Genomic DNA, 26843 nt, shown 5'->3' on the forward strand with positions numbered 1-26843 from the left:
GACTGGTATCAAGAATTCCTAATGTTTGGTGTACTCAGTGTATTTTCTGGTTCAGTGCCTAATGAAGAATAATGTCCTCTAGTGGTGAAAATGAGTATGAGGCGAGGCTCTGCTTTGTGTGTTCGGGAAGGCTGGGGACCTGTGTGTCTCTGTATGTTTGTAGCCTATATGAAGTTCATGTTCAGTAGAAATGACTGATATGTGTGTCAATATGGTGAAGTTATGCAATACTCGTACACTCTGACAATACAAATGACACAGATACTGAGAGTCATACTCTAAAGTGAAGTGTAACTTGATCTTAACACAATTGCACTGAACCTTTTGATACTCAGCCTGGCATGTGGCGAAGTGGTTGACTCGGATAAACAGTCAGTACGGCTTCCTGAATCGGCTGAGTCAGTGGCTGTTGAGCAGCATCCAAGAAAAATTCACCCTCACTCCAATTCTTCTCTAACAAGTGGGACATGAGGCAGAACAGTAAATAATGGTAATCAATGAAGGGGGGGATACAAATAGGAATTATCCTAGAATTCAGTTCTACTTCCTTTGTAATAATGTATGCATACAAGTGGGATGGCATGCCTAGACATCATTCCACCTTCATAATACACTGAACAAAAATATAATCACAACATGTAAAGTGTTGGTCCCATGTTTCATGAGCTGAAATAAAAGATCCCCAAAATTTTCCAAACTCACAAAAAGGTTATTTCTCTCAAATGTTGTTGTTACGTTCGTTAGAATGAGGAGACCAAGGTGCAGCGTTGTAGGCGAACATCTTACTTTTATTAAAATGAACACCGAAAAACAACAAAATACAAAGCGAACGTAAAGATCTGCAGGCTACACAGCAACTATACAAAAATCAAGATCCCACAAACTAAGGTGGGAAAAAGGCTGCCTGAGTATGATCCCCATTCAGAGACAACGATAGACAGCTGCCTCTGATTGGGAACCATACCAGGCCAAACAAAGAAATATGAAAACTGGATTGCCCACCTTAGTCACATCCTGACCTAACCAAAATAGAGAATTAAAAGGATCTAAGGTCAGGGCGTGACAGTTGTGCACAAATTAGGTTATGTCCCTGTTTCTCATTTGCAAATATAATCCATCCTCCTGTCAGGTTTGACATATCAAGAAGCAGATTAAACAGCATGATCATTTCACAGGTGCACCTTGTGCTGGGGACAATAAAAGGCCACTCTAAAATGTGCAGTTTTGTCACACAACACAATGGCACAGATGTCTCAAGTTTTGAAGGACCGTGCAATTGGTATGCTGACTGCAGGAATCTCCACCAGAGCTGTTGCCAGAGAGTTGAATGTTAATTTATCTACCATAAGCTGCCTCCAATATCGTTCTAGAGGCTTTTGCTGTACGTCCAAACGAACTAAAAACCGTAGACCACGTGTAACCACGCCAGACATCCGGCTGTTTCACCTACGGGATCATTCGAGACCAGCCACCTGGACAGCTGAAGAAACTGAGGAGTATTTCTGTCTGTAATAAAGACCTTTTGTGGGGAAAAACTCTGATTTGCTGGACCTGGCTCCCAGTGGGTGGGCCTATGCTCCCAGGCCAACCCATGGCTGCGCCCCTGCCCAGTCATGTGAAATCTATAGATTAGGGCCTAATTAATTTGATTAGGGCCTAATTAATTTAAATTGACTGATTCCCTTATATGAACTGTAACTCAGTAAAATCTTGAAATTGTAGCATTATACATTTATATTTTTGTTCATTATATGTACATCCTCCTCCATCTCCCTTTTTTCTTTAGATAATATCAGTAAAATCCTGTTGAGATATGGAGTGTTGTGTTTCACTAGGAAACGACACAGAGAGCTGGCCACCACCCTGTAACCCATGGTAACACCACAAGCTGCAATGGGAGGAGCTGGGGAACTTGCCGCCTCTGGATTGGCTGGAAGCAGGTGTTCTGAGGTTCCATATGGGGATTGTGTAGGAGGAGGAGATGGGATGGGGTAGGAGGAGGAATGGAGAGCAACATAATGTTTATTTGTGTGTGTGTCTGTTACCACAGAAAACAGTGATCATTGCTGTGCACTACCTGTTAATCCAGACACAGAAACACATTCTCTATCCATTGGGGGATGTTCAGATATGTGTTATCTGTGGCAGTGTAACAGAAGCGACAGTGTATAAAATATGGATTTACGACTCCTTGAACACCATCTGTTTTCGTAATGCCAGGACCATACCCTCCATATGCTGGTGGAATACCCAGAGGTCAGACATGGGGCCCCTTCAGTTTTTTGTCAAACTGCCCACTTTTCTCTCTTATTATCCAAGTCCCTCCCTCTTCCCTCTTTATTACAGAGGGTTGTACAGTATGAAAGGCCACCACAGTGACAGGCCTCTCACTACTCACTACTCTTGATTGTTGGGTGTGGTTGTGTGGACATACTTTTAGCGTTTGCATGTGGACATAAAAACTCCTCTTTGACATCCAATCATCCACTCCTCTCTTCCATTCTGCCCTTTCCTAGACAACCCTAATGCTCACCCAGACACGGGCCCCGATGTCCCCCCTGGAGAGCAGCCAGGCCAGTTTGTACTATGTTGTTATGGAAACTAGGCCTTGGCTCTGTCTGTCTTGACAGGAGAACAAAATGGCCTTGTGTCCTTCCAAGATGGGCAAACTGTGTTTTGACTCTGCTGAACGCTATTATCATGTGTGATACTGCCTGATCTAGCTTTTGTCTTAATGCTGTTACAAGAAACCATGTATAACATGTTATGTAATCGAAAAAATACAATTTAATGTCATCAAATGTACAAGTATGCATAAATGCCCATGAGAACTTATGATCATCATGTAACTAAACATAGGCCTATACAATCTGCATTCATGTATATAACAAATATCAGTGGACACTGATATAAAAAAAAAAGTCTGATTTTGTGATACTGAGGAAAATATGTAAAAGTTCAAACGCAATTATTTTTCAGAATATAGTTGAGTCATGTTTTTTCCACGTGTGAGCAAGCGAGGAAGAATTCAGAACATGAACAACTGCTGCCAGAGCTCTCAGCGCCACTAGTGCAGAAGACTTGCCCAGTCACACATGTGGATGGGATGGTGCTGAAGGGACAGCGCCCTTCATTGTTGAGCGGGGTGTGACGTGGAAAAGTCAGAGGTGCTCTGACTGCCTTTTGACCCCATTCTGAAGATTCGAAGTTTTCAGTTGACCACAATTTAACCCAATAGTTACATTTATTGACGTAGTTTTCTCACTACCTCTCCGGTGCAAATCACATTAAGACCAGACCAGTGTATGAGGCTTTTGATTGACGTCATACCACTCTAAGTAGTAGGCTACTCTTAATCGATTGGGGCAACAGATGAGCTACATTTGATTAAGAAAGCATTGTCTGTCCTAGCTAGTGAGTGCACTGTTCATTTTTGGGCATTACTTCCGGACAGACGGCTCTGATATCCTCCAGCTATATCTGAGCACCATTTACCAGACACTGTGGAGTTTGCTCGCATCTTAAAGGTAAATCTTCTCAGCATATCTCAACCTCACTCATTCATTGCGCATTTGGGATGGGAATTAGGTTACTAGGCTGGGCAAGTTACTGGATCATTTATTCATGTTTTGCATTTAGGCTGTGTGTTATACAGTATTTTCTATCTACATGAGAAAGCAATTATGTGACTGCAAGAGATTACATTTGGTCTCAAAATCGTATGGGTATAGAAAATTATAGGATATAGTGAACATTTGGTGCATCTCTGTGTAATTGCTTGAGATGAGCTCAGGAAATATTTGGACTTGCATTAGCAAATATTTAGCTATTTTCGATTTTACAGATAAAATAATGTCGCACCTTTCCTATTAAATTATGATGAATGATATTCTTCCCTTTCGCACTGAGGACAGAAACAGTATTTTCATCCAGCGCTGATACCGTTCAGGGACGACCACCTGCGCTATCAACCGGCAAGGCGGTGGCTGTCCAAGCTTAGGGTTCGCAATTCGCAAGCAGCGCTACAAAGGATCAGAACTCATCAACCCCGCTGTGCAATCATGTCGACTACCGGGGAAGTCCCTGCCTTCTTCAAGAACATGGGCTCGGGTAGCCCCATGCCACGGCAGAAATTCTGTGGCATGTTCTGTCCAGTTGAAGGTTCTGGCGACAGCAAGACGTTGGATTTCCAGTCACTGCCGGGGGGCAGTAGAAGGAGTGACGGACAGGTCATTGACAGGCAGACGGACATCTCCCAGCCAAGGGTCGAGATACGGGAGAGCAGAGGAAAAGCAGCCCTGCAAAACCTGGATGACAGGGTAAGAGCTACAGATTTTTGTGCTTTGTCACCCTGGATGAAATGAAATAAAATAAATGTATTTCTTTCTTTCTTCTATATATGTATGTCTGTCTGGCTCCCACAGATAAAGCAGAAATAAATCGACACAGTCATGCAGAAAGGAGTTCACTGGGATCTCTAGAAACTTCCCAATCGGTAAAAAAATGTCAAGTCGCTTTCCAAACCATTTAGCTATTGCCTTTACTCAATCAATCAATGCCAGGGCAATTAATTATGCCGACCTCTTGAATTACTGCGTACGAAACATGACAACCATTATTCTAAATGAGGAAAAATTGACACAAACCTGGTTAATAAAACATTTATATTACACCAAATTGCAGATACAAAATATACACTTACAAAAATACATCTCCCAACATGTTTACTGCTCATTTTAAAATAAATTCTAGCCTAATAAAAATATTCAGACAATAGCAGAGTAAAAACGACCAAAATATTATATTATTTATATTATTACCATCATCAATTACAATCGATCAGGGAATTATTTTTACCTAATAATTTAAAAACAGAACAATGGGCCTGTCTACAAAATGGTTGAAATGGGTGAAACAGCACCGCGCATGGTCAACTGGTATAGTTGATACATTTCGCCAGTTCCAAACGAGATCTGGTCCCTGCAGATGGTATAGCTTCCGCATTTCGCCTGGTTCACACGTAATCTGGTACCTTCAGAATCGGCACCCTCTCCGGGTATTTTGTAGGATACTGGGTTGCAACATAAACTACCAGTTGCATAAAATGACTTGGTTATTTAGCCATTACCTACCAGGCCTAGAGGATAAGGTTTTATAGGCTATTTCATGTTATTGAGGTATGGATCATTGACTATAGGGAAAGCAAATCCAGAGCAAGGATAGCACACAGTGATCATTCAAATCACCTTTCAACAGACGGGACATTATCAGGTGAAGTTTGCCTACATTCCCCATCAGGCTCTGTGATTGGCCATTACTTCCTGTGCTATGCTGGGTGGAGTAGCCATCAGAGGGAGTAGTTCCTGCTGTGAGCTGGCCGAGATTGATGTTCCATAGGGTCCCTCTGCAATGGGTGTAGGCTATAGGTCGGTGGAAAAAAAAGCTAAGCTAAGCACACACCTCTGACAGATCATCTACTACTATAATACTCTGCAAATATCCTCTGATTTATATTCCATTTCTTGAGTAGTCTAATGTACTAATTTCTCACAATCTGATACTTTTCCATACATTTATATAATGTTTTATATACTTTAGAAGTATTTTTTAAATATTTAACCAGGCAAATCGATGGCATAGGAACAGTGGGTTGGTTACCTGCCTTGTTTAGGGGCAGAACAACATATTTTTACTTTGTCAGCTCGGGGATTCGATGTAGCATCCTTTCGGGTTACTGGCCCAACGCGCTAACCACTAGGATACCTGCCGCCCCAGTATATCTCTTTGTATTGTTGATCTATGCTTTTTGTGTGGTTATGATGACGTTCTTACGCCAGATTCTTCAACGATTACATGAATTTATATCCAGGGCAGGCAGTAGTGGTGTAGCTAGCTGGAGCCTACTACTGTACTGGAAATGGCATAGTGCCTGACTTTTCAATGGATCAGGGCGGGGTTCTGCGCATGCACGTTGGGCTTCGTCCAGAGTATATGTCCCTCCCTCCCTCCCTCTGTGTCTGAGTCGGTCTGGCAAGGTTTGGTGCATCCGCGGAGAACAGGAGAGAAGACGTGATCTGGAGCTGCGATTCTTTTCCTAGATTCTGCGAGCGGTGGCCTCCCCCTTTAGGACGCACGACTCCTTTTGGAATTGTACCCACTCTTTGCTGCTATTTTTTTCTGCCGATTCCACACCGGCCTTATCCACCCGTCGCGCCTCAGTATTCTGAACATCCATTCAATTGATAGCGGTCCACTAAGTGCAGCAAGAACAGAACAGCGAAGATGTCTGGGCAAGGCTATCAGGGCAGGAAGAACATTCCCCGCATTACAGTGAGTTAGGAAAACATGTATTCATTCCATTGAACGAAATGAACATTGTGCATGTAACCAATTAACCTACAACATTCGCCACTCACCAGTGAAATTGGTGAAATTAGGCATGTGGTCCGTAGTTCAATGCTCTCTCGGGTAGACCTACAGCTCAGAGGTGAAGGACCTGTTTGCATCATCTGTGAAATCATTTCTGCACGAGCTCTTGGTTATAGGCCTTTAATAAGGTGCCTATAAATAAAATCGGGTCAACACACGTAATCTTTCAGAGCATCTATTTCAAGGAATTATTTCAATTGTCTTTATTTGACAACATGTAAGCCTGTGGTTGACTGTCCACGTTTGAATAAGCTATATCACATGGCTATTGTAAAACTATCCTTGAAATCCATGTTGTCCGTGAATCATTTTCACGCATAAACGGCAGTCAGCGCACTGCTGAGGTTTCGCGGTCGCGCGTTATTACATTTCCACGCCGATGTTCTTTGTTAGGGAACGGTGTCTGGCCGGTTATCACCGCAAGCAAACGAGTGGAGCAAATGCAATAGTTTTCTCGCAACCGCCCATCCGCTGCAATGTCGGGTTCGCTTTTCTGCACAATGCAAACTCGGATAATTCGGTTAAATGTTTTATTTAAAGGCGGGGTTAGGGAATGCAGGCCGTTATTGTTGACGGATTTTGTGTGGTTTGGGTGAGGCAGCCCTGTCTTTTCCCCCAGGTTATTCCCGAGAGCCGGGAGAAATCATGGCGAAGAGAGAATAGCGGTAGGCCTATAGGATAATAAAAAGAGAAGAAGAATGGGAGAGGGGCGGCAGTAGCTCCAATTTCCTTCCTCGTCTCTTACCTTCCACAGTAATGAAGGGAAAGGGGCAAAAACTATAGACTACTGTCTTTCCATATTGATTTCGCTGAACTGGATCATTAATAGGTTTTCGTCTCTAAAACTGTACTGGTCTATGAACTCCTCGTGGTCACAATAAACTACTGACCCTCATGGTTCCCCACCCCAATGCAATGATCCCATACCTGAATACACCCTTATAAAAGACGTGTAGGCCCACATGTCATAAAACCTACCCTTTCATCGAAAATATGACCTAAAGAAAGATCTTTAACAGTCTAAGCTTTTGGGGGGAGAGCGCCTCTCCTCATTGTGTGTGCATGAGCTTTGGTGTGGACAAAGAAAGCACTTTGAAAGGGGCTTTGGCTGGCATCCTGGTGGGTTACTCCAGCAAGCTGTCAGGCTGGCTGAGTCTGACACAACTGGAGCAGGTTTGCCCTAAACTCCTGCCATATCCCTCACCCTGCTTATGTGGATACTGCATTACTCAGTGAAGGGAACAGGCCAGGCCTAACTCACTAATGATCTATTCACACATGCACACACACAGTCTTGTATAACTAACCTTGTGGGGGGACACAATTCAGTCCCATTCAAAATCCTAACCCGTACTCTTACCCTAACCTTTTCCCGAAAACCTAACCTTAACTCTAACCCTAGCTCCCAACCCTAACCATAAAACTAACCCTAACCCTAAATTGAATTATAATTCACTCTAACTTTCACCCCAAACCCCCTAGAAATAGCATTTGATATTGTGGGGACTAGCAACATGTCCCGAGTTGGTCAAATTGTTGTTTGGTTAATATTCTTGTGGGGACTTTTGGTCCCTACAAGTATAGTTAACACACACACACACACACACACACACACACACACACACACACACACACACACACACACAGCCGCAGTGTGTGCTACTGTGCCACACCCCTGTGGCAGGGAGCAATGAGCACACTGTGTGTTGTCTGTCTGTCTTAAAGACAGCCTCAGTCACACACACTTATGGAACCACACAATCCCCTTATAATCCAAACATCTGCTGCCTATCCAGGTCGTCCCTGTCCTTGTTTATTTCATTAATTTACCCATAACATAGCCATCGGTCCCAGGACCAGTGGCCAGTGCGTGTCACTGGGTCTAATTGACTGTCATATCAACTGTTTCAAGGTAGATTGATGACCATGTGTATGAATGTGTTTGCGTTTGTATATCAGCTGTGTGCACAGTCAAAGAGAAGCTCTTTCATTCATTCTCATCTTCTTGCTCCGGGTTCTGTCTTCATCCAGTTCTGGAGTAGACTCCATGATGAGCCTAACTGTTAAAGTGTTAAATCAGAGGAGTCATAGTAGCCCTAACAGTGATCAAGATAACTATAAACGGATATAGAATGTATACTCTGGACCAGGGAAAGAGACAGAGTAAGAACAAAGTAGGGTAAATCTAACATACTAAACAATTCACTGTAAAACCAAACACACAAAGGATGGATGCTACTTTCTGTATTGCAAGTTAATCCAATTGTGTCGTTGTTTTTACACACACACACACACACACACACACACAAATACACACACACACACACACACACACACACACACACACACAGAGATTGGAAAGTCAAAGGCCTAACAAAGGACAGCAGGCAGGCTGTCGTCATCAGCTGGAGTGGTCAGCTGCAGACTGCAGAGAGAGGCAGACTGGGGAGCAGCACACTTCAGGGCCTCATAAAATATGAATCTCATCCTAAAATCACCACCTGGGACTGCCTTCAAAAGATGACTCATTCAATTCCTCCATGAATAAGATTATTTTAATTTACAGTCAGACACACTCAAAGTTACAGTTGAAAAAGAAGGAAACATAAAATATTTTTAGATGTATTTTTATTCAAGAGTAGAACTGAAAGGGCTCCTGTATAAAGATGATGGACTTTATTGCAGGATTGACATGTCATGAATACTTTTACTGAGAGAGGTCTTCCTGTGGTTCCCAGGCTCTGGGGTCAAGAGTTCAGGAGTCAGTGCAGGCCGCATTGGATGCCTTTTTACCCAGAAGACCCTGTCTCTTCCTGTTATATCAGTCTCTCTTACTAAAGACAGTCCAGCCTGGCATTTTCCTACAGTAATCCCGCAATGCACTGTGGCCCGTGGCATTCCATGTTCACACATTACACAACGCACACTCTTGGTTCTAAGGGCCACCGGCCACCTGCCATATATGCTGGAAAATATAATCCAGGATATCCCCATTCATAAACCCTCCAGTGTGAGGTAGCATGTATTTATGTCCACTTCACCAGCTGGGCACAGGAAGATAGGGGAAGGAAAGCAACTGGGATGCATGCATTCCTCATGCCTTATGGTGCCCCAGTGCAACCTGGGATTGCTTCCTGACAAGCAATGTTTCCTTTTTCTTTAAGAGGATCTGGCGGCCGCTACACAGTACTTCTTTAGTCAGATTGTTGGCTCCACAAAATCCATACTTCTAAATCAGAGCGTCTGTGCGGTGAGATTAAGAGTACAGTAACAGTCATAGTCTACGTGTCTTAAACCAGACAGCCACCCATCAGCAGTTCCAGGTCCAAGAGACATAGAGCTGACGGGGTCTGAGGGCGGTGTCCAGGTTTCCCCTCCACTGGAAACAAACTATTGGATCAGTGGCTGTGATTTCGATGAGTCGGCATGCTTGATGCTTCTCTACCCCAGCTGTAGCACATGTTTCCTGGGAGTTTTCCGCTGGGAGAGAACAACACATGCTGTTGCCTGGTTACCTCATTTGACAGCATTAGTCTTCGATCTAGGAAGGCTGCTCAGGCCCAGTAGATGAACATCTTTGCCTAATGGTTTAAATGTTCAAATTTGCTGATACAGCTTTATTTAGGCATCAGTATAGTTTTAATCTAAGCCCTCTATCACATGATACACTGGAATGATCTTCCACACACTGTGGAAAGAGGACTGATCAATGCTACCTCACTCAGTCTATCTCTCTGATATACAGTAAGTCTAACCTATCTAGGCTCTTGTCTGCTGCTGGGCTTGTTATTGGTTCAGATCTGATTTTGACCATAGGGACATTTTGAAAACTTTATTCTTCACTTAAATCTTAATTGAATCAGTTATTATTTGGGTATTTTTATTAACAAAGATGTATGGGCTGTGTTAGTTGGTCAGAGATGATTAATGAACATTGACCAACAACCATAGGCATATTATTTGTCTAAGTTGAATTGATAATTTTTTGTTGTTGAAACCCTGTCCACATCCTCTTTGTGTGTGGCTGGAACTTGTTCTTATCCAGGGAAGGTCACTGTCATGGTTGGCTCAGGTCCAGTAAAATCAAAACGAGATGCTCTCCCACAGCATGATGCTGATGGTCGTCACAGGCCAAGCAAATGGGGACTTTCTCTGACCTGCAAATGCATCTTCAAATATACAGTACCAGTGAAACATTTTGACACAGCTACTCATTCCAGGGTTTTTCTTTATTTTTACTATTTTCTATATAGTAGGGTAGTAGTGAAGACATCAAAACTATGAAATAACACATATGGAATCATGTAGTAACCAACAGTGTTAAACAAATCAAAATATATTTTATATTTGAGATTCTTCAAAGTAGCCACCCTTTGCCTTGATGACAGCTTTGCACACTCTTGGCATTCTCCCAACCAGCTTCATGAGGTTTTCACCTGGAATGCATTTCAATTAACAGGTGTGCCTTGTTAAAAGTTCATTTGTGGAATTTCTTTCCTTAATATGTGTGAATCAATCAGTTGTGTTGTGACAAGGTGGTATACAGAAGATACTCCTATTTGGTAAAATACCAAGTGCATATTATGGCAAGAACAGCTCAAGTAAGCAAAGAGAAACGACAGTCCATCATTACTTTAAGACATGAAGGTAAGTAAATCCAGAAAATGTCAAGATGTTTGAAATTTTCTTCCAAGTGCAGTCACAAAAACCTTGAAGCGCTATGATGAAACTGGCTCTCATGAGGACCTCCACAGAAAAGGAAGACCCAGACTTACCTCTGCTGCAGAGGATAAGTTCATTAGAGTTAACTTCACCTCAGATTGCAGCCCAAATAAATGCTTCACAGAGTTCAAGTAACAGATCACGTCTCTTCATCAACTGTTCAGAGGATACTGCCTGAATTGCCTTCATGGTTGAATTTCTTCAAAAAACTTCAACTGAAGGACACCAATAAAAAGAAGAGACTTGCTTGGGCCAAGAAACATGAACAATGGACATTAGACCGGTGGAAATCTGTCCTTTTGTCTGATGAGTATAGATTTTTGATTCCAACCGCCATGTCTTTGTGAGACGCAGAGTAGGTGAACGGAAGATCTCTGCATGCGTAGTTCCCACCGTGAAGCATGAAGGAGGAGGTATGATGGTGTGGGGGTGCTTTGCGGGTGACACTGTCAGTGATTTATTTAGAATTTAAAGGCACACTTAAACAGCATTGCTACCAGAGCATTCTGAAGCAATACGCCATCCCATCTGTTTTGCGCTTAGTGGGACTATCATTTGTTTTTAAAAAGGACAATGACCCAACACACCTCCAGGCTGTGTAAGGGATATTTGACCAAGAAGGAGAGTGATGGGGTGCTGCATCAGATGACCTGGCCTCCATAATCACCCGACCTCAACCCAATTGAGAAGGTTTGGGATGAGTTGGACCGCAAAGTGAAGGAAAAGCAGCTGACAAGTGCTCAGCATATGTGGGAACACCTTCAAGACTGTTGGAAAAGCATTCCAGGTGAAACTGGTTGAGAGAATATCAAGCATGTGCAAATCTGTCATCAAGGCAAATGGTGGCTACTTTGAAGAATCTAAAATAGAAACTATATTTTGATTTTGTTACACTTTTTTGGTTACTTCATGATTCCGTTCATATTATTTCATTGTTTTGATGTCTTCACTATTAGTCGAAAATGTCAAAAATAGTAAAAATAAAGAAAAACCCTTGAATGAGTAGGTGTTTCCAAACTTTTGACTGGTACTGTATACATTTTTTTTTATACCTACAGAGATCCTACAATTCAGAATCAGAATAAATAATACATTTTATGACCATCTTAAAACAATTCCATATGTTAGCTCAGTAGATATTGCGATCTAAGGGCTTAAACCTACAGGGGTTAAACACAAGAAACCGCTAAGTAGGATGAAATAAGAAGAAACATGGAATAGGCATACACATTTATATACGGAAATACTCCACAGCAGATTGAATTTGAAAGCACTTGACTGTTGTTATCTTGGGACCACATTTTTCCTGTAACTTTCCTTGCCGTTTTTGGTAAAGTATGAGTATCTAAAACTGAATGTATTGTTGTTATATCATGATGGCCGTCTTACACATATTTGTAAGAGTGTGTATGAATGGATTTCAGTAAAGACTTCCAGTTTACACATCTAATGGCACGACAGAAGATGATGTAATGATAGTCAAACACATGACTCAGTTGTTCAGTGAATAGTTGCCAAAACAGGATGGAGTCTTGCCAGGCCCTGTAGCACAGCATTCTGCTCCACATAGATGTGAGAATAGACTGGGTTCATCACTCCTGTCACATGAGTCATCAAAAATGACAACTGCTGATATGCATGTGCCAAGACCTGACATAGTCATCTCTAACAAGACATTAATTGGGGGTTTGTTTGAAAGAGAGTGTGTTTCTGTGTATGTGTCTGTGTTTTATAAAATGTTTTTTAGCTGGCAGGGAACAAGTAACCACCTTTATTGGGGAAAATATACCAAAGGATGTCAATGTCACAGAGAGGGTTTTTCTATTCTTTAGCCCAAATGCATTTTGGGGCGATGTATTGTTTCCCTTTGGAAAGCAGTTCTGATTGGGGCCAGCGTTTCTAGCAGGGAAACACACTAGCTGCTGAAACTCAAACAGAGCAGCCTTTGTTTGTGGAGGATGCTAAAGGGCTCGTGACCAGAATGGTGCCACTCCCCTTTTGGAGAAGAGCCCATCACCACTGGGGCAACACAGTGGGGGTGCCAGGGGGTCAGGTCCCCCCCTCTAAGTCTCACACAGAGACAAGTGGCCTGGAGACAGAGGCGTGGATGATTGATTACCAGGTCTGCATCCTGATTGCTCCCTTATTATGCCCATTATTCTGTCAGCCAGTCAGGGTGAGGATGCCGGAGGGGCGTGTCTTCAGGCGGGCTTTGCTGCTTACCAATGTATCATCAGTGCACTCCTCACCCTAATTTGGAACCATGTTCGTATCAGCCTAGCTGGTAAATTATCCATTAGAAGATGTATATTCTGGATTTTGTTCCTGGTCACGACATGTTGTATCCAGCTGTCTGTAATAAGTACACTGTAGTTCTGCATTCACTTTGTCCCTTGCTGTATTAGGATGTGCATGAAGCATTGCTCACACAGTCTCTCTTTAAGACTCTGTAAAAGCTGCTGCTGAGCTCCGATCCACAACCTGCTGTGTATCTGTCTTTTGTTCCTATTTAACTCCTGCTTCCTCTCTCCTATCTCTCTCTCCCAAACACATACTTTCTGTCCCTTACTCTGTTTCACACACACACTGTAATGGTTGAACGAGCTTCGCCCAAGATCTGGTGCTGATTCATATCTGTGCATTGAACTAAAATATAAATTCTTACAGCTCTGCTCTCTGCTCTCTCTCTCTCTCTGTCTCTCTCTCTTATAACAAAAGCCTAGATCATTGTGGGAGGACACGTGGTTCCTTATCAACACAGAACTCACTTGGACAAAGCCTAATATAAGTGTGACGCGACAGAGCAAAACAAGGCAGAACGTCAGATAATGCTGTGACAGTGACACATGTTGTTACACTGCCCAATATGTCAGAGAGGTAGTCACATCTGCATCTTTTGGCCATGGTGTGGGTGACAGATGTAGGATCTTACATTTGAAAAACATTATCCTGCAGTTACAGTAAATGTGAATTATTATGTAGATTCTAATTGATGGACATTTTTATAGGGTCGTGATACATATTTCGTAAGGGAAAATCATGTCTGAAATTTCAATGTGGAAATTACAAACTTCAGAAGCTTTTTTTAAACCTCAAATGCGCTACGTTCTCCTGCAACAGGATAAACAAATGAAGATCCTATATTTTGATGTAATATGTTAATAGCACAGTGCTAGCCGATGCTTCCTGTAAAGAAAGTGGCTTGTACTGCGGTGGTGCCAAATACAATACTCACCCTCATAAGCTCATTTTAAATGGTCACAGGAAGTCTCAGGCCATTCTGTGTGTGTTGCATTCTGGTGTCTGGCATTAAAGCCTTTTCCTGAAAGAACACTTACTTCACTGTGTTAATTCTGTGAGAATGAAGAAGAAAGGGATGTGTTTACTAACTAATAGTTATATTATTTGTATTATCTTCTAGAGCGATCGTCTCCTGATCAAAGGGGCGAAGATCGTGAACGATGACCAGTCCTTCTGTGCTGACATCTACATGGAGGATGGCCAGATCAAGTGAGTTTTACAACAACACCTCCTGAGGTTCACTGGCTCTGCCTCCGAGAGGTTAACTATCTCTGAACCATCTTTATTATTCATTACACCTAACAATGGTCGTTGTTCGGTTTTACAGAGTAGTTTACAGAGTAAGTGCAGTCATAATGATAACTCTATTACAACTATCTATATCTCTATTTCTGTTCCTTCTCTCTCTCTCTCTCTCTCTCTCTCTCTCTCTCTCTCTCTCTCTCTCTCTCTCTATCTCTATTCCTCTGATTTCAGACAAATTGGCGAGAACTTGATAGTGCCCGGTGGGGTGAAGATCATCGATGCCCACGGGCGCATGGTTATGCCAGGGGGTATCGATGTGCACACACGCTTCCAGATGCCCGACCGGGGCATGACCTCAGTGGACGACTTCTACCAGGGCACCCGCGCCGCCCTGGCAGGGGGCACCACCATGATCAGTATGTACACTACCACCTACACCCTCTCTCTCTTCCCTCTCTTGAGAGGCATTGGGAGGGTGCAGTGCCAGCTCGATCTATGGCAGCGCCAAGTCCTGAACCCATAAAGACCCATCCGTTACAGAGTGTTAGGCTTGCGTGCCAGGTGCTGCTGAGTGCGGTGAAAAGTAGATGAAGGAGACATTCAAAACCATTTGCAAGTCGTTTATCCACTCTCCTCATAATTGCTCAGTAATAGCGTGGCCTGGGCTGAAGCATTCCTAGAGTTTAGATGCCTCAGCACTATGCCATCTGTTCAGGTCCCCTTCCCTCCTCAGCAGTCACACAGACTCCTGGAGAGTTAGATAGCTTTGTCCTATCATGCAGAATGCTTACTCCTGCTGACAACACTGCAAAGTCCACAGAACCAGCTATGTAAATAGTTCACACGTCTCACAGCCCTACAGTTGCTGTACAGTACATCCTGATGGAGAACAAAAAAATGATGCAAGACCCAGATATAGCCGTTTAATCTGAGCTACTTGGCAGGGCTTGGGGCGGCAGGGTAGCCTACTGGCTAGAGCGTTGGACTAGTAACCGGAAGGTTGCAAGTTCAAATCTGTCGTTCTGCCCCTGAACAGGCAGTTAACCCACTAGGTCGTCATTGAAAATAAGAATTTGTTCTTAACTGACTTGCCTAGTTAAATAAAGGTAAAATAAATTATAGTCGAAAGCACCCCTAACATTACAAAGGAATATTTTAGGACCAATTCGCTAACTAATTGTATGTGTCTGTGTCCACTAGTTGACCACGTGGTTCCGGAACCTGGGGCCAGCCTGCTGTCAGCCTTTGAGCAGTGGCGTGAGTGGGCGGACAGCAAGTCCTGTTGTGACTACTCCCTGCATGTGGACATCACTGAGTGGCACAAGGGAGTTCAGGAGGAGATGGAGGCCCTCGTCAAGGACCACGGTATTGCCACACCCAGTACATATGACATCCTATAGTAGGTTAAGATTAGTTGTGTTTTCTCTTTGTGTATGGTTGTTACATTTCCCAAAGATTGGTTTAAACATGTACGTTTGTTCAGTCTAGTTGGGTCTCAGTCTGTTTCTTCTACAACCATTATTGGTGTCTTTGTCTATCTTTGTTTCTCTTTCTCACTCCCTGTACCTTCCTCTGACACGCCCTCTCTTTTCTTAGGTGTCAACTCTTTCTCACTCCCTGTACCTTCCTCTGACACGACCTCTCTTTCCTCAGGTGTCAACTCTTTCCCACTCCCTGTACCTTCCTCTGACACGCCCTCTCTTTCCTCAGGTGTCAACTCTTTCCCACTCCCTGTACCTTCCTCTGACACGCCCTCTCTTTCCTCAGGTGTCAACTCTTTCTCACTCCCTGTACCTTCCTCTGACACGCCCTCTCTTTCCTCAGGTGTCAACTCTTTCCTTGTCTATCTGGCTTATAAGGATGTTTTCCAGCTTACTGACTCTCAGGTATGACTTCCTTTATCATACGGTAGCTTTTTTGACGTTGGCTCCCTGTTTGCTTCACTGGAAACACACAACGATCGCTACCATCACAAAGATCATTAACGGTTATAATAATCTTTAAGAATATAGTATGAAAGGAATTCAATTTATTTCGCACCTCATTAACCATACTATTAAAAGGTATGTGGCAAAATGAAACTGAATGCTTAATAAATTACACTGTATGACATCATATACTCTAGCGCTTAAATCCAGCTGCTTCCCATGGCCTGCTCTGGCTGAGGGCTGTGGGCTGGGTTGATGGTGGATGGGGAGGCTGATGCAATAAATGTCTGTGTGGGTCCCCAGCGGGTGTAAAGGATGATAAAACAATGCACCAGTCCATGTCTCTGTCTCTGGTAAAAACAGATTCATCTTGGACGCTAGGCTCATTTGAAAACAGCCTGTGTTGGTCTTTGCAGCTGCCGGAGGAATGCATGGAGGCTGCCCAGGCCAGAGCATTATACTCTCATTTGTGCACGTCTCCCAAGGAAAACGATGATAGCTCTTTATTTCATTTCTGGCTGTTGGGAAACGATGACTCATACTAGACTCATACATCAGTCATACATCAGTAACTGGTTTTACCACTGATGCATCTGTGAGTGTATGAGTTTTACATACTGTGTGTGTGAAATTGACAAGTATGCTCAATTAACTTTACAAAACCATGACAAGATGCCAAGTTTGTCTGTGTGTCTGTTCTATGATCCATCTGTGGTTGTCTGATGATGCTGACATGGTTATTTTCTGTAGGTCTATGAGGTGTTCAGTGTGATCCGGGATCTGGGAGCCATCGCTCAGGTCCATGCTGAGAACGGAGACATCGTGGCTGAGGTAAGACCTGGGGCTAACAATACACCATTTACTGGACTATAAAACCCTATTTACTATACCTAACACCGGACAATTTTAAAATATGCCTGTTCTTTTCCGTTCAGGAGCAGCGTCGTATTCTGGAGCAGGGCATCACTGGACCTGAGGGACACGTCTTGAGTCGTCCTGAAGAGGTAGGATGCATCAGCATTTTACTTCCTACCTCTTTCTGTTTTTATCTTCCCTTTTTGTTTCCCAAATGTGTCCTTGCAAGGTCACCTTGACCTCTGAACCCTGGGTGTCTATTTCAGGTGGAGGCCGAGGCTGTCAACCGCTCTGTGACAGTAGCCAATCAGACTAATTGTCCCCTCTACATCACCAAGGTGATGAGCAAGAGTGCTGCTGATGTCATCGCTCAGGCCAGGAAGAAGGGTGAGACACTGTTTCTAGGATGTTTGCTAGGATACAAACATACAGAAAGATGAAGGGAAGATGCACACATGTGAACCAAAAGAAGGGAGAGGCACCATATTGTTTGCGTCAATAACATCATTTAAATCTGTAATCACATCATGTTTCTGATTGGCCTTGGAGGCACTGTTGTGTATGGGGAGCCAATCACTGCCAGCCTGGGCACAGACGGCTCACACTATTGGAGCAAGAACTGGGCCAAGGCCGCCGCCTTCATCACATCCCCGCCCCTCAGCCCAGACCCGACCACGCCCGACTATCTCAGCTCCCTGCTCTCCTGGTGAGAGCACTAACTCAATGCATTGACACTACCAAGCCTGTGTCTTCTGTCTGGGTTGTCCGTTTCGTCTTACATTGATTGTTTAAAAACATCTCAGACGAGGCCTTTTGCCTCTTGCCAGGCCGTCATTGTAAATAACAATGTGTTCTTAGTTGACGTGCCTGGTTGAATAAAGGTTCAATAAAAACAAAACTGGATTGGACTATGAGGACAAATACCCATATTCATGATGTAAAGTGTTATCATGGTAACAATATCAAGTCGGACAATCATCCCAATCTGACCCCAGGTGTCACAGTCTGTTTGCTCCCCTCAATGTCTCCTCTCCCATCCTAATCTCTTTCACTGTGCCCTCCTCTCCAGTGGGGACCTGCAGGTGACTGGCAGTGCCCACTGCACCTTCAGCACTGCCCAGCGTGCCGTGGGCAAAGACGACTTCACCCTCATCCCTGAGGGTACCAACGGCACTGAGGAGAGAATGTCCCTCATCTGGGATAAGTGTGTGGTGAGAGATGAATACATACTATATACTATACAATACAGTCACATATTCTCACATACGGTACTTAGAGTGGAACATACTGACATGTAGATATAGTGTACAGTATGTGTATTTGTACACATTTTTACCTTACACACTCACATGTCCTAACAACACAAAGTTAACCGCCTGGTCTCTGTTTTCACCTGGCCCATCCAGGTGACAGGTAAAATGGATGAGAACCAGTTTGTGGCGGTCACCAGCACCAACGCTGCTAAGATCTTCAACCTGTACCCCCGTAAGGGCCGCATCGCTGTGGGCTCTGACGCTGACCTGGTACTCTGGGACCCAGATGTCATCAAGATCATCTCAGCCAAGAGCCACAACTCGGTCTGCCAGTCACACACTACGCACAAATACTGTACAGTCAGAAAGGCATAATCTACTGTAAATCCAGCCATATGGTATTACATGTTACCACAGATTGATCTTTGGGAAAATGCCCAAAAATAAATTGTTCATTTTCAAACATTGAAGTGAACATAATAGGTTAAATTGTAATAGTTCTATGAAACGACTCTCCATATTGGTCTTTTTATGGTCATCTTACTCCTGACCACATATGATTGGTTGGGTTCCCCAGCACTAGGGCGTGGGCCTTATGTTGACTCAGGGGAGTGATGTCATCCTCAAACTCTGCCAGAGTACTGAAACATCTCATTTCTGATTGTTAGCAGGCAAGTCACACTGTTTGTGTGTGTGTGTGTGTGTGCGCGTGTGTGTGTGTGTGTGCCTGTGTGTGTGTCTGTATGTGCCAGTCTGTATGCATATGTGTTTTTGAAATCGAATTGCTCTAGCTCTCTATGTTCTATGGTTTCTTTCTTTCTGTTTGGTCAGGAAATAGACTCATTTAAATGTGGAAAATTGGTCATTCAGAGAGAGTGGTGTGTTCGTCCGTGTGAGGTGGGATGTCCAGCCTCCGTGTGACTTCATGCTGTTTCTAAGCCCTGTGAAGCCCACCAGATTGCCTAGTCAGCCAGTAGCTTTTAGGAGGTCACACTGGTCACACTGCACACTGCACACTGCACAATGCTCTCCACTGCACACACCCTGTTGTAACTGCCTTGTAACACTCTGCTCCTCGCTGCCTGGCTTAATCAATGGTCTGTTGTTTGGAGAGACTCAAATCTCACCAGCACATCAATGACACTCTCTCTAGAAGGGTTTTTAATTGCCATTTATCTAACCATTGAAAAACACATAGGGAACTGTTAATGAATTGAACATTGGCCCACTATAAAACAACTGCTCCACTGGCACACTAGTACCACACTAGTACTGAACACCAATCAACTCACACAAATCATAAGAGGCTGATTGATATATGGAAATATTGGTCAGATTGAAAAAATGATATACCATATTTCCTCTCCTCCTTTCTCCCCCTATCGCTCTTCCAGAATGTGGAGTATAACATATTTGAGGGCGTGGAGGTGCGTGGCGCGCCCCTGGTGGTGATCAGCCAGGGTAAGATGGTCCTGGAGGAGGGGAACCTCCACACCACTGAGGGGTGCGGCCGCTTCGTGGGCCGGAAGCCCTTCTCCGACTACGTCTACAAGAGGATAAGGGCTCGCAGCAGGGTACAGCACTGTTATGGAACTGTGTCATTCTGGGCTGTGTTGTGCATTTTTGTATTTTATTACCAGCTTGAGTGTTACTGATGTAACTAGGGGGAGTGGGTTACAGTCTTTGTTGATACCCTGTATTATGTTACGTTGTTTGCTGACAAGCTGGATGTTGCATTCCACTATCAGTAGGTTTAGGTTGTTTGATCTTGACTCTTTATTCTGCCTCTTCCCTGTTTTCCAGCTGGCTGAGCTGAGGGGAGTTCCCCGAGGCCTCTATGACGGGCCTGTCTGTGAGGTGTCACTCACACCCAAAACTATGACTCCTGCCTCTTCTGCCAAGACCTCTCCAGCCAAGCAGGCAGCAGCTGGTGCCCAGCCTGTCCGCAACCTGCACCAGTCAGGATTCAGCCTATCTGGTGAGGAACACTTGGGTGGATCAATGGATCCATTCATTAGAGATACAGTATCTGTCATTATTTCTCAATCAATCAAACGTCTTTGTGAAGCCCTTTTGATGTCAGCAAAGTGCTTATACAGAAACCCAGCCTAAAACCCCAAACAGCAAGCAATGCAGATGTACAAGCACGGTGAAAGAAACCTAGAGAGGAACCAAGCTCTGAGGGGCGGCCAGTCCTCTTCTGGCTGTGCCGGGTGGAGATTATAAGAGTACATCGCCATTAAGGCCAGATCGTTCTTCAAGATGTTCAAACGTTCATAGATGACCAGCAGTGTCATATAATAGTTGCGCACTATTATAGCTTTGATGATAAACTTTTTCATAACAATGAAAATCCAGTGATATTGACATCCTCCTCCTCTTCTGTATTTGTAGGTGCTCAAGTTGATGACAACCTTCCTCGACGTAACACCCAGCGCATCGTGGCGCCACCCGGTGGCAGGGCCAACATCACCAACCTGGGTTAACAACTCCTATTGGCCACCAGGGGAAATGAGGGCTTGAGGGGAGGGGCATCAGGGACTAGGGGCCATTCCACCAGGAGGCAAACCCTCTAGCTACAGTGCCTGACCAAATCTCCCCTCCTCAATCTCTCAACCCCTCTCACGCTCCCTACATCTTTCCCCGACTCTTTCCCCCCCAACCCCCAAATGCCCCACCCTAGAGGAGATACATAAAAATGATTTGCCTCATTTGAAGAAAAAAAATGAAAAAACAACACTCCTAATAAGAGCACTTTGGACTGTATTATTTAGTGTTTTATACTGTACTTTCTACCTGCCATGTATCATTCAGTTTTGTTTTTTATTTTCATGTTATAATAGAGGGCTGAAGTGAGACTAGACTGAGCAGTTTTAACACGGCCAGAAGGTCAAGACGGTGCTTGTTGCATTTGCATAGAGGAAGTGCATTCCGTCCCTCTTTTCTAATTTTGGATGTATGGTGAATGAAGTATGGAGACACAAGGGCAGCATGTTGTACTTGTGTTTTACCTTCAGATAATAGACGGGTTGGTTGTTTAGTAACAAAACCGACGTGTGTGCAACTATTAGGCAAAACAGACAGTGTTGGCTTAAACTATTGACAACATGTAAACTCTATTTAGTCTCCAAATGTTTATTGAAAACATAAATACATTTGCACAATGAGCATTTGTCTCTCAAATACATTGTTACAGTTGTAAGGTTAGCTAGCTAGCGAATTTGAGCCATATTAGCATAGACATGACATCAGTCAAAACACCTTGAAACAAGACATGGTATCAATATCAAGATTCAACGAGCTGAAACGAGCCACCTACAATTCCCTACATGGCAGCTTCCTGTCATTGTTGCTCGCTATTGGTCCGTTCAGAATCATAACAACGCACGCCTTCCGGCCACATTGATGCGGGCGCATAACTTTCGTTACGTTGTCGGCCAACCCGTCTATGGGCACATTAGATTAGTTGTGCTAAAATTGTGTAGTGAACATGGAGATGCTAATATGACTTCCTCAATTGATATGTTCACTGTCTGTGTCTGCTTTATCTTTGTTCTCTACTGTTTATACAGCTTCGCCCTCCAGTGTGATTTTCATCTCCCACACTGTTCAGATCAGTTCAGCACTGGCTATGATCAACGCCATTTATTGACTTGCTATAAGGAAAATGATTATGAGACTGTAAAACCGTCCATTGTTATCGTTTGAAAATCACTGCACGCTGGTAGTAAGCTGTCCTCGTCCCCAGGCTACGCGATGATACATGAGATTAGTATAAGTCAAACCACTGTAGTGTTGAAAACCTAAGAGGAACTTGTCACTGGTGCTCACCTCATGTCATCCCACCCGTAGCTTTGTTAGATTCTAGATTAAATGAAAAAAACATGCCCCATATTTGAAAGCTGCTTGTGAAGCGGGGAAAGTCCAGTATAGTAGGAGAAGGAGTTGGCGGGAGTTGAATAGAACGCTGTCTCCCAGGGAGAGGCCATTATGGAACTTCCATGAGAGGAGATGTGACTCAAAGTTAGGATGTTGGGAGGAGTGTAGCCGGGTGGAAGGGAAGGAAGAAAGATGTTGGTGAGAATACTAGGGAATGCCCAATTTCTCATAGCCTCATTCAATTCACCCTCTTAGCAAGATGGTGCCACACTCCTTGTACTCAGCTACGCTGTAGTACAGTATGTGTCCACTGCCCATATACCTGGCTCGAAGGGTATTGTGACCACTCACTGTTATGGGATCTTTAAGATCCATAGACCATTTAATTGACAGTGTTGCAGGTAATCACATGTACTGGTCACATACACATATTTAGCAGATGTTATTGCGGGTGCAGTGAAATGCTTGTAAGATAGCATCCTCCCACTGTTCTAGAATGTCCCAGTACCAACCAGTGCATTTAGAAGACTCACGGTCTTTTCTATTCATCCACTCCATTTCCCTTGTAACTCTTTATGTGCCTGAACCCATAGAATTTGTACTGATAGTTTGATTTGTTATTATTCTTATTGTGGTAAGAGAAGGATGTAAGATAAAAATGTAAAATAGCCAGTGTTAACCGATACAAAGGTGCCAGATTTTGTTCTTTGGTATTCCACTGGTAGTGCTCCTGTAAAAAAAAATCTATGCTTAATATGTTGAAAATGTTTGAATGTTTTAGGGTTTTTAACCGTACTTGTTTCTGCTATTTAGTGTCATTCTGTACTTAGTGGCCTAAGGCTGAACACTATTCATTTGAGCTTGAAAGTAGACATGGAGTATTGTATTTCTAACTAGTGTGCAGTGTTATGTTGTGAGGGTCTGGGCACACACACACACACACACACACACACACACACACACACACACACACACACACACACACACACACACACACACACACACACACACACACACACACACACACACACACACACACACACACACACACACACACACACACACACACACACACACACACACAGGTCTCAGTGCACCACTCCTTTGGGCCCAGACCTGGAGTGACAGTAATGGTCCTTCACTCTCACTCGTTTTGCACGGTCTGGTTTTCATTAAGGCAAAGCAGTCCTCCAGCTGTTTTTCTTCCTTCACTCGCATGTCGGTGAGATCTTGGCCTAAAAGTTGCCATTCTGCAGTCTTCGCCTTTTCCTCTCCATGACTTAATACAGAGCAAAACACTCACTCACGCTGTTATGCACACACAGACACACACACTGTTATGCACACACAGACACACACACTTGCACGCATGCACTCACGGAACAAGTGGTGTCTGTATGTCCTTCCAGCACATTGGAACTTTGGTTTTCATGGCCGTGTTAAGGTCTCGTAGGAAGCTCTTAAAAGGTAGTCTCTTTCAGGGTAGTAACAGTATCTGTGTTTATGGAATCCATAGCAGGGAAATTAAATGTTGACACTTCAGTGTCACTGCCTACAGGGAATGAGATGAGACAGGGATGAGAGGGAAGGTGGTGTTGAGCTGTCTGCTTGTTAGTGTTCAATCACTCAGGTGGCAGCGTTCAGGCCACTCCAGTGCTTATACTCCAACAAAACTGTCAAATCTCCCATGTGAGATTAGGGCTAGGACAAGTCTTCGTCCTCACATGTGTAGAGTACATGGCTGAGCAAAACATCTCTTTAGTCTACATTTACCTCCTCTCTTCTTCTATCATTCTCATTGAGATATTATGGTCATCATGATTATGATTTTGATTATTATTATCATGATTATTGTTGTCATTATTATTTTTACTATGATCACTAACAATATTTAAAATCGTTGATTCTCCAGATGTTGTTCTCGATCCAATGAAAAACCCTATCCGGTGTATTGGCATCTTTTCAGCATGAGTCTCCTAGTTGCTTGCTTAGTGTTGGAATGCATATCTCTCAAACAGAGGGTGGCGCAGGGTTAAAATTATTCATCCCTCTATTCCCATAGACTGGACTTTTTTCACTCTGATTTGGGGGAGGGGGGAAAGAGGGGGCTGCCGAAGCACAAATACATTTTGGCGGCCAGGCGTACATGAGTCCTCCTGAGACTAAAAGTATGTCTTCGCTTGTTTCCACCCCGCTCTTCCTCTCTCTCTGGCTCTTCCATTGTTGCCCTCCATTGTTGCCCTCCGGCTCTTCCATTGTTGCCCTCCAGGCCTCACTTTTTGTTTGTCATGGCAACGCTTGTCAGATCGTAAGTTACCCATAGCAACCCGTCCAGACCTGGTGCTATTAGAATAACATAGTGCCCGTGGCAGACTAGCTGTATGGAAGCCATGCAGACTATAGAACTCCCTCATCTCTCTCTCACACACACACACATACACATACACACACCCTCACACTTGTTTTCTTCTCTACCCTTCGTTTCTAAAATGAACTGTTGCTGCAGACTTCACCCAGTTTCAGTGTGTCACCATTTGTATATAAGCTTATGGCTAGTTGGGTGGGATCGACATGCTTCTTCTGACAAATGATTTGTGGGCCCTGAATTGTGTCATTGAGAGGGCGCCACAAGCTTCACATGATAGCAATTACCCAGAACTCCTTTACAAGGCCACATATATCTACCCCCTAGGCACACACTGGTTGAATCCACGTTGTTTCTATGTAATTTCAATAAATGATCCTGAACCAACGTGGAATAGATGTCTGTGCCCAGTGGTACCATGCACCCAGCGCTGTCTGCAGCTGTGGTGGAGCACAATGCCTAAAGCATTGACTCAGATATTATAAACCAGCTGCCAACGCCGGCCTCGCCATCGTGTCCCCTCCATATACACACACACACATGAAAGCATACACATAGACACACACAATCCTTCTTCTTGCTCTGTCAGCTTGGATATTTTTCTATGCTATGCTAAATGTGATGTAAGCGAAACGCAGATTGAGAGAAGAGCTTTAGGTTTGAGGTTGCTAATGCTGTTAAAATCCCACCCGCACCCCTGTCCTCCCCCCTCCACCTAACCCCTTCCCATTGTGAAAGTAACTGTGTGATGGTGTTTGTCTTGATGGCTGTGGGGTTTTGAGGATGCTTGCTCTCTATGGAAAGTGTCAAATCCCATGGATGGTGATGTAAAAACAATGATTTCAAAGAATTAAAGGATAAAACAAAACAAAGCTCAGCCTCTGGCATTTTGTGTGTGTGATAGTGAATGTTGTCTTTTGACCTTAGGAGGTAGAATGCGTTCCCTCCATCCTCTCCTCACCTGTGGTAATACCAGTTTGTTTAATGGTCACATCACATGGCCACTGATCATGTTTCATAGGAACATTTGATTTGGCAGTATTTAAGTTTAGCCCTAGTGCTCTGTGTGTTAAGGTTACTGAGAATATCAATGTTTTTGAGTAGGAAATATAGATACACATGAATATTAAGGCTAGACATACAAATCAGTCAAACAATTCCAAACAATTCCACTCTAAATTACATACAGAAACATTACTGAATTGTCAATACTCTTCAATGGTGCCTCTACTTATTCCGCTCATGTACTGTAGGCTACTGTACAACTCTTGAAATCCCCACAGGAACAACGGGCAGCTCAGTCCTGTGAGCGCAAGTACACTCTCATGACACAAGATGGCAGTATGTCCCCTAGTCTGTTTACAGGAGTAAACGGAGACAGCAACATAAATCTATGGACAGCAAGGAAATAAAGATTTAGAGAGGCAAGAATAAGTGTACCTAGGGTAAAGTATTACGTTAGAGCCATTTTTGAAGGAAAGGAAATGTGTTGAAATTATATTTATGTTTACAGAAACCATTTTTTATGTGTTTATTGTGACACCTGTGGTTATCTGTATTGCACCAGCAGAGGTTAGCATTAAAGGTTTTAATGGTACCTTTGCGCCAGTCAGCAATTAATAGCTAAACTGTCTGTGATAGATGCCAAGTTGAGATAGGCCTACAGTTTTCAACTGTATCTATCTATCGTGTTGTTTTGTGTCTTAGCGTATCATTTCATTTAGCATTTTTGTTGGATAATTTAGGAGTTTACCCTTTCCATAGGGTTTCCAAACCACGGGGCTGTGTGAGTATTAACTAATGCTCATTGTCTCACTTCAAATGGCATCATTCCTAGTACACACGGCTCGACCCTCAACCGACCTC

The 26843-nt window shown here is 43.6% G+C and overlaps 1 protein-coding gene across 6 annotated transcripts; it reads left to right on the top strand.

Moving 5' to 3' along the window:
• The first annotated feature begins 2072 nt into the window (after nucleotides 1-2072).
• On the top strand, nucleotides 2073-25849 carry LOC110509871 (dihydropyrimidinase-related protein 2). 6 transcript variants are annotated; one of them, XM_036967285.2, is made up of 15 exons: nucleotides 2073-3527; nucleotides 3910-4319; nucleotides 14573-14661; nucleotides 14929-15113; nucleotides 15898-16062; nucleotides 16522-16583; nucleotides 17376-17456; nucleotides 17561-17629; nucleotides 17747-17867; nucleotides 18030-18186; nucleotides 18550-18691; nucleotides 18887-19057; nucleotides 20128-20307; nucleotides 20537-20711; nucleotides 21128-25849. In XM_036967285.2, the coding sequence occupies exons 2-15, from the start codon at nucleotides 4062-4064 to the stop codon at nucleotides 21217-21219; spliced, it is 1947 nt and encodes a 648-aa protein (XP_036823180.1). In that variant the 5' UTR covers nucleotides 2073-3527; nucleotides 3910-4061; the 3' UTR covers nucleotides 21220-25849. The 6 variants fall into 6 exon arrangements, with proteins under 6 accessions (XP_036823180.1, XP_036823181.1, XP_090082935.1 ...); XM_036967286.2 differs by having other exon boundaries at nucleotides 3031-3527; nucleotides 3915-4319; XM_090226809.1 differs by lacking the exon at nucleotides 16522-16583 and having other exon boundaries at nucleotides 3070-3527.
• The last annotated feature ends 994 nt before the right edge of the window (nucleotides 25850-26843 follow it).

This window comes from Oncorhynchus mykiss, chromosome 29 (genome assembly GCF_057628025.1).
Source record: "Oncorhynchus mykiss isolate SJ-2025 chromosome 29, ASM5762802v1, whole genome shotgun sequence".
NCBI classification, from domain to species: domain Eukaryota; kingdom Metazoa; phylum Chordata; class Actinopteri; order Salmoniformes; family Salmonidae; genus Oncorhynchus; species Oncorhynchus mykiss.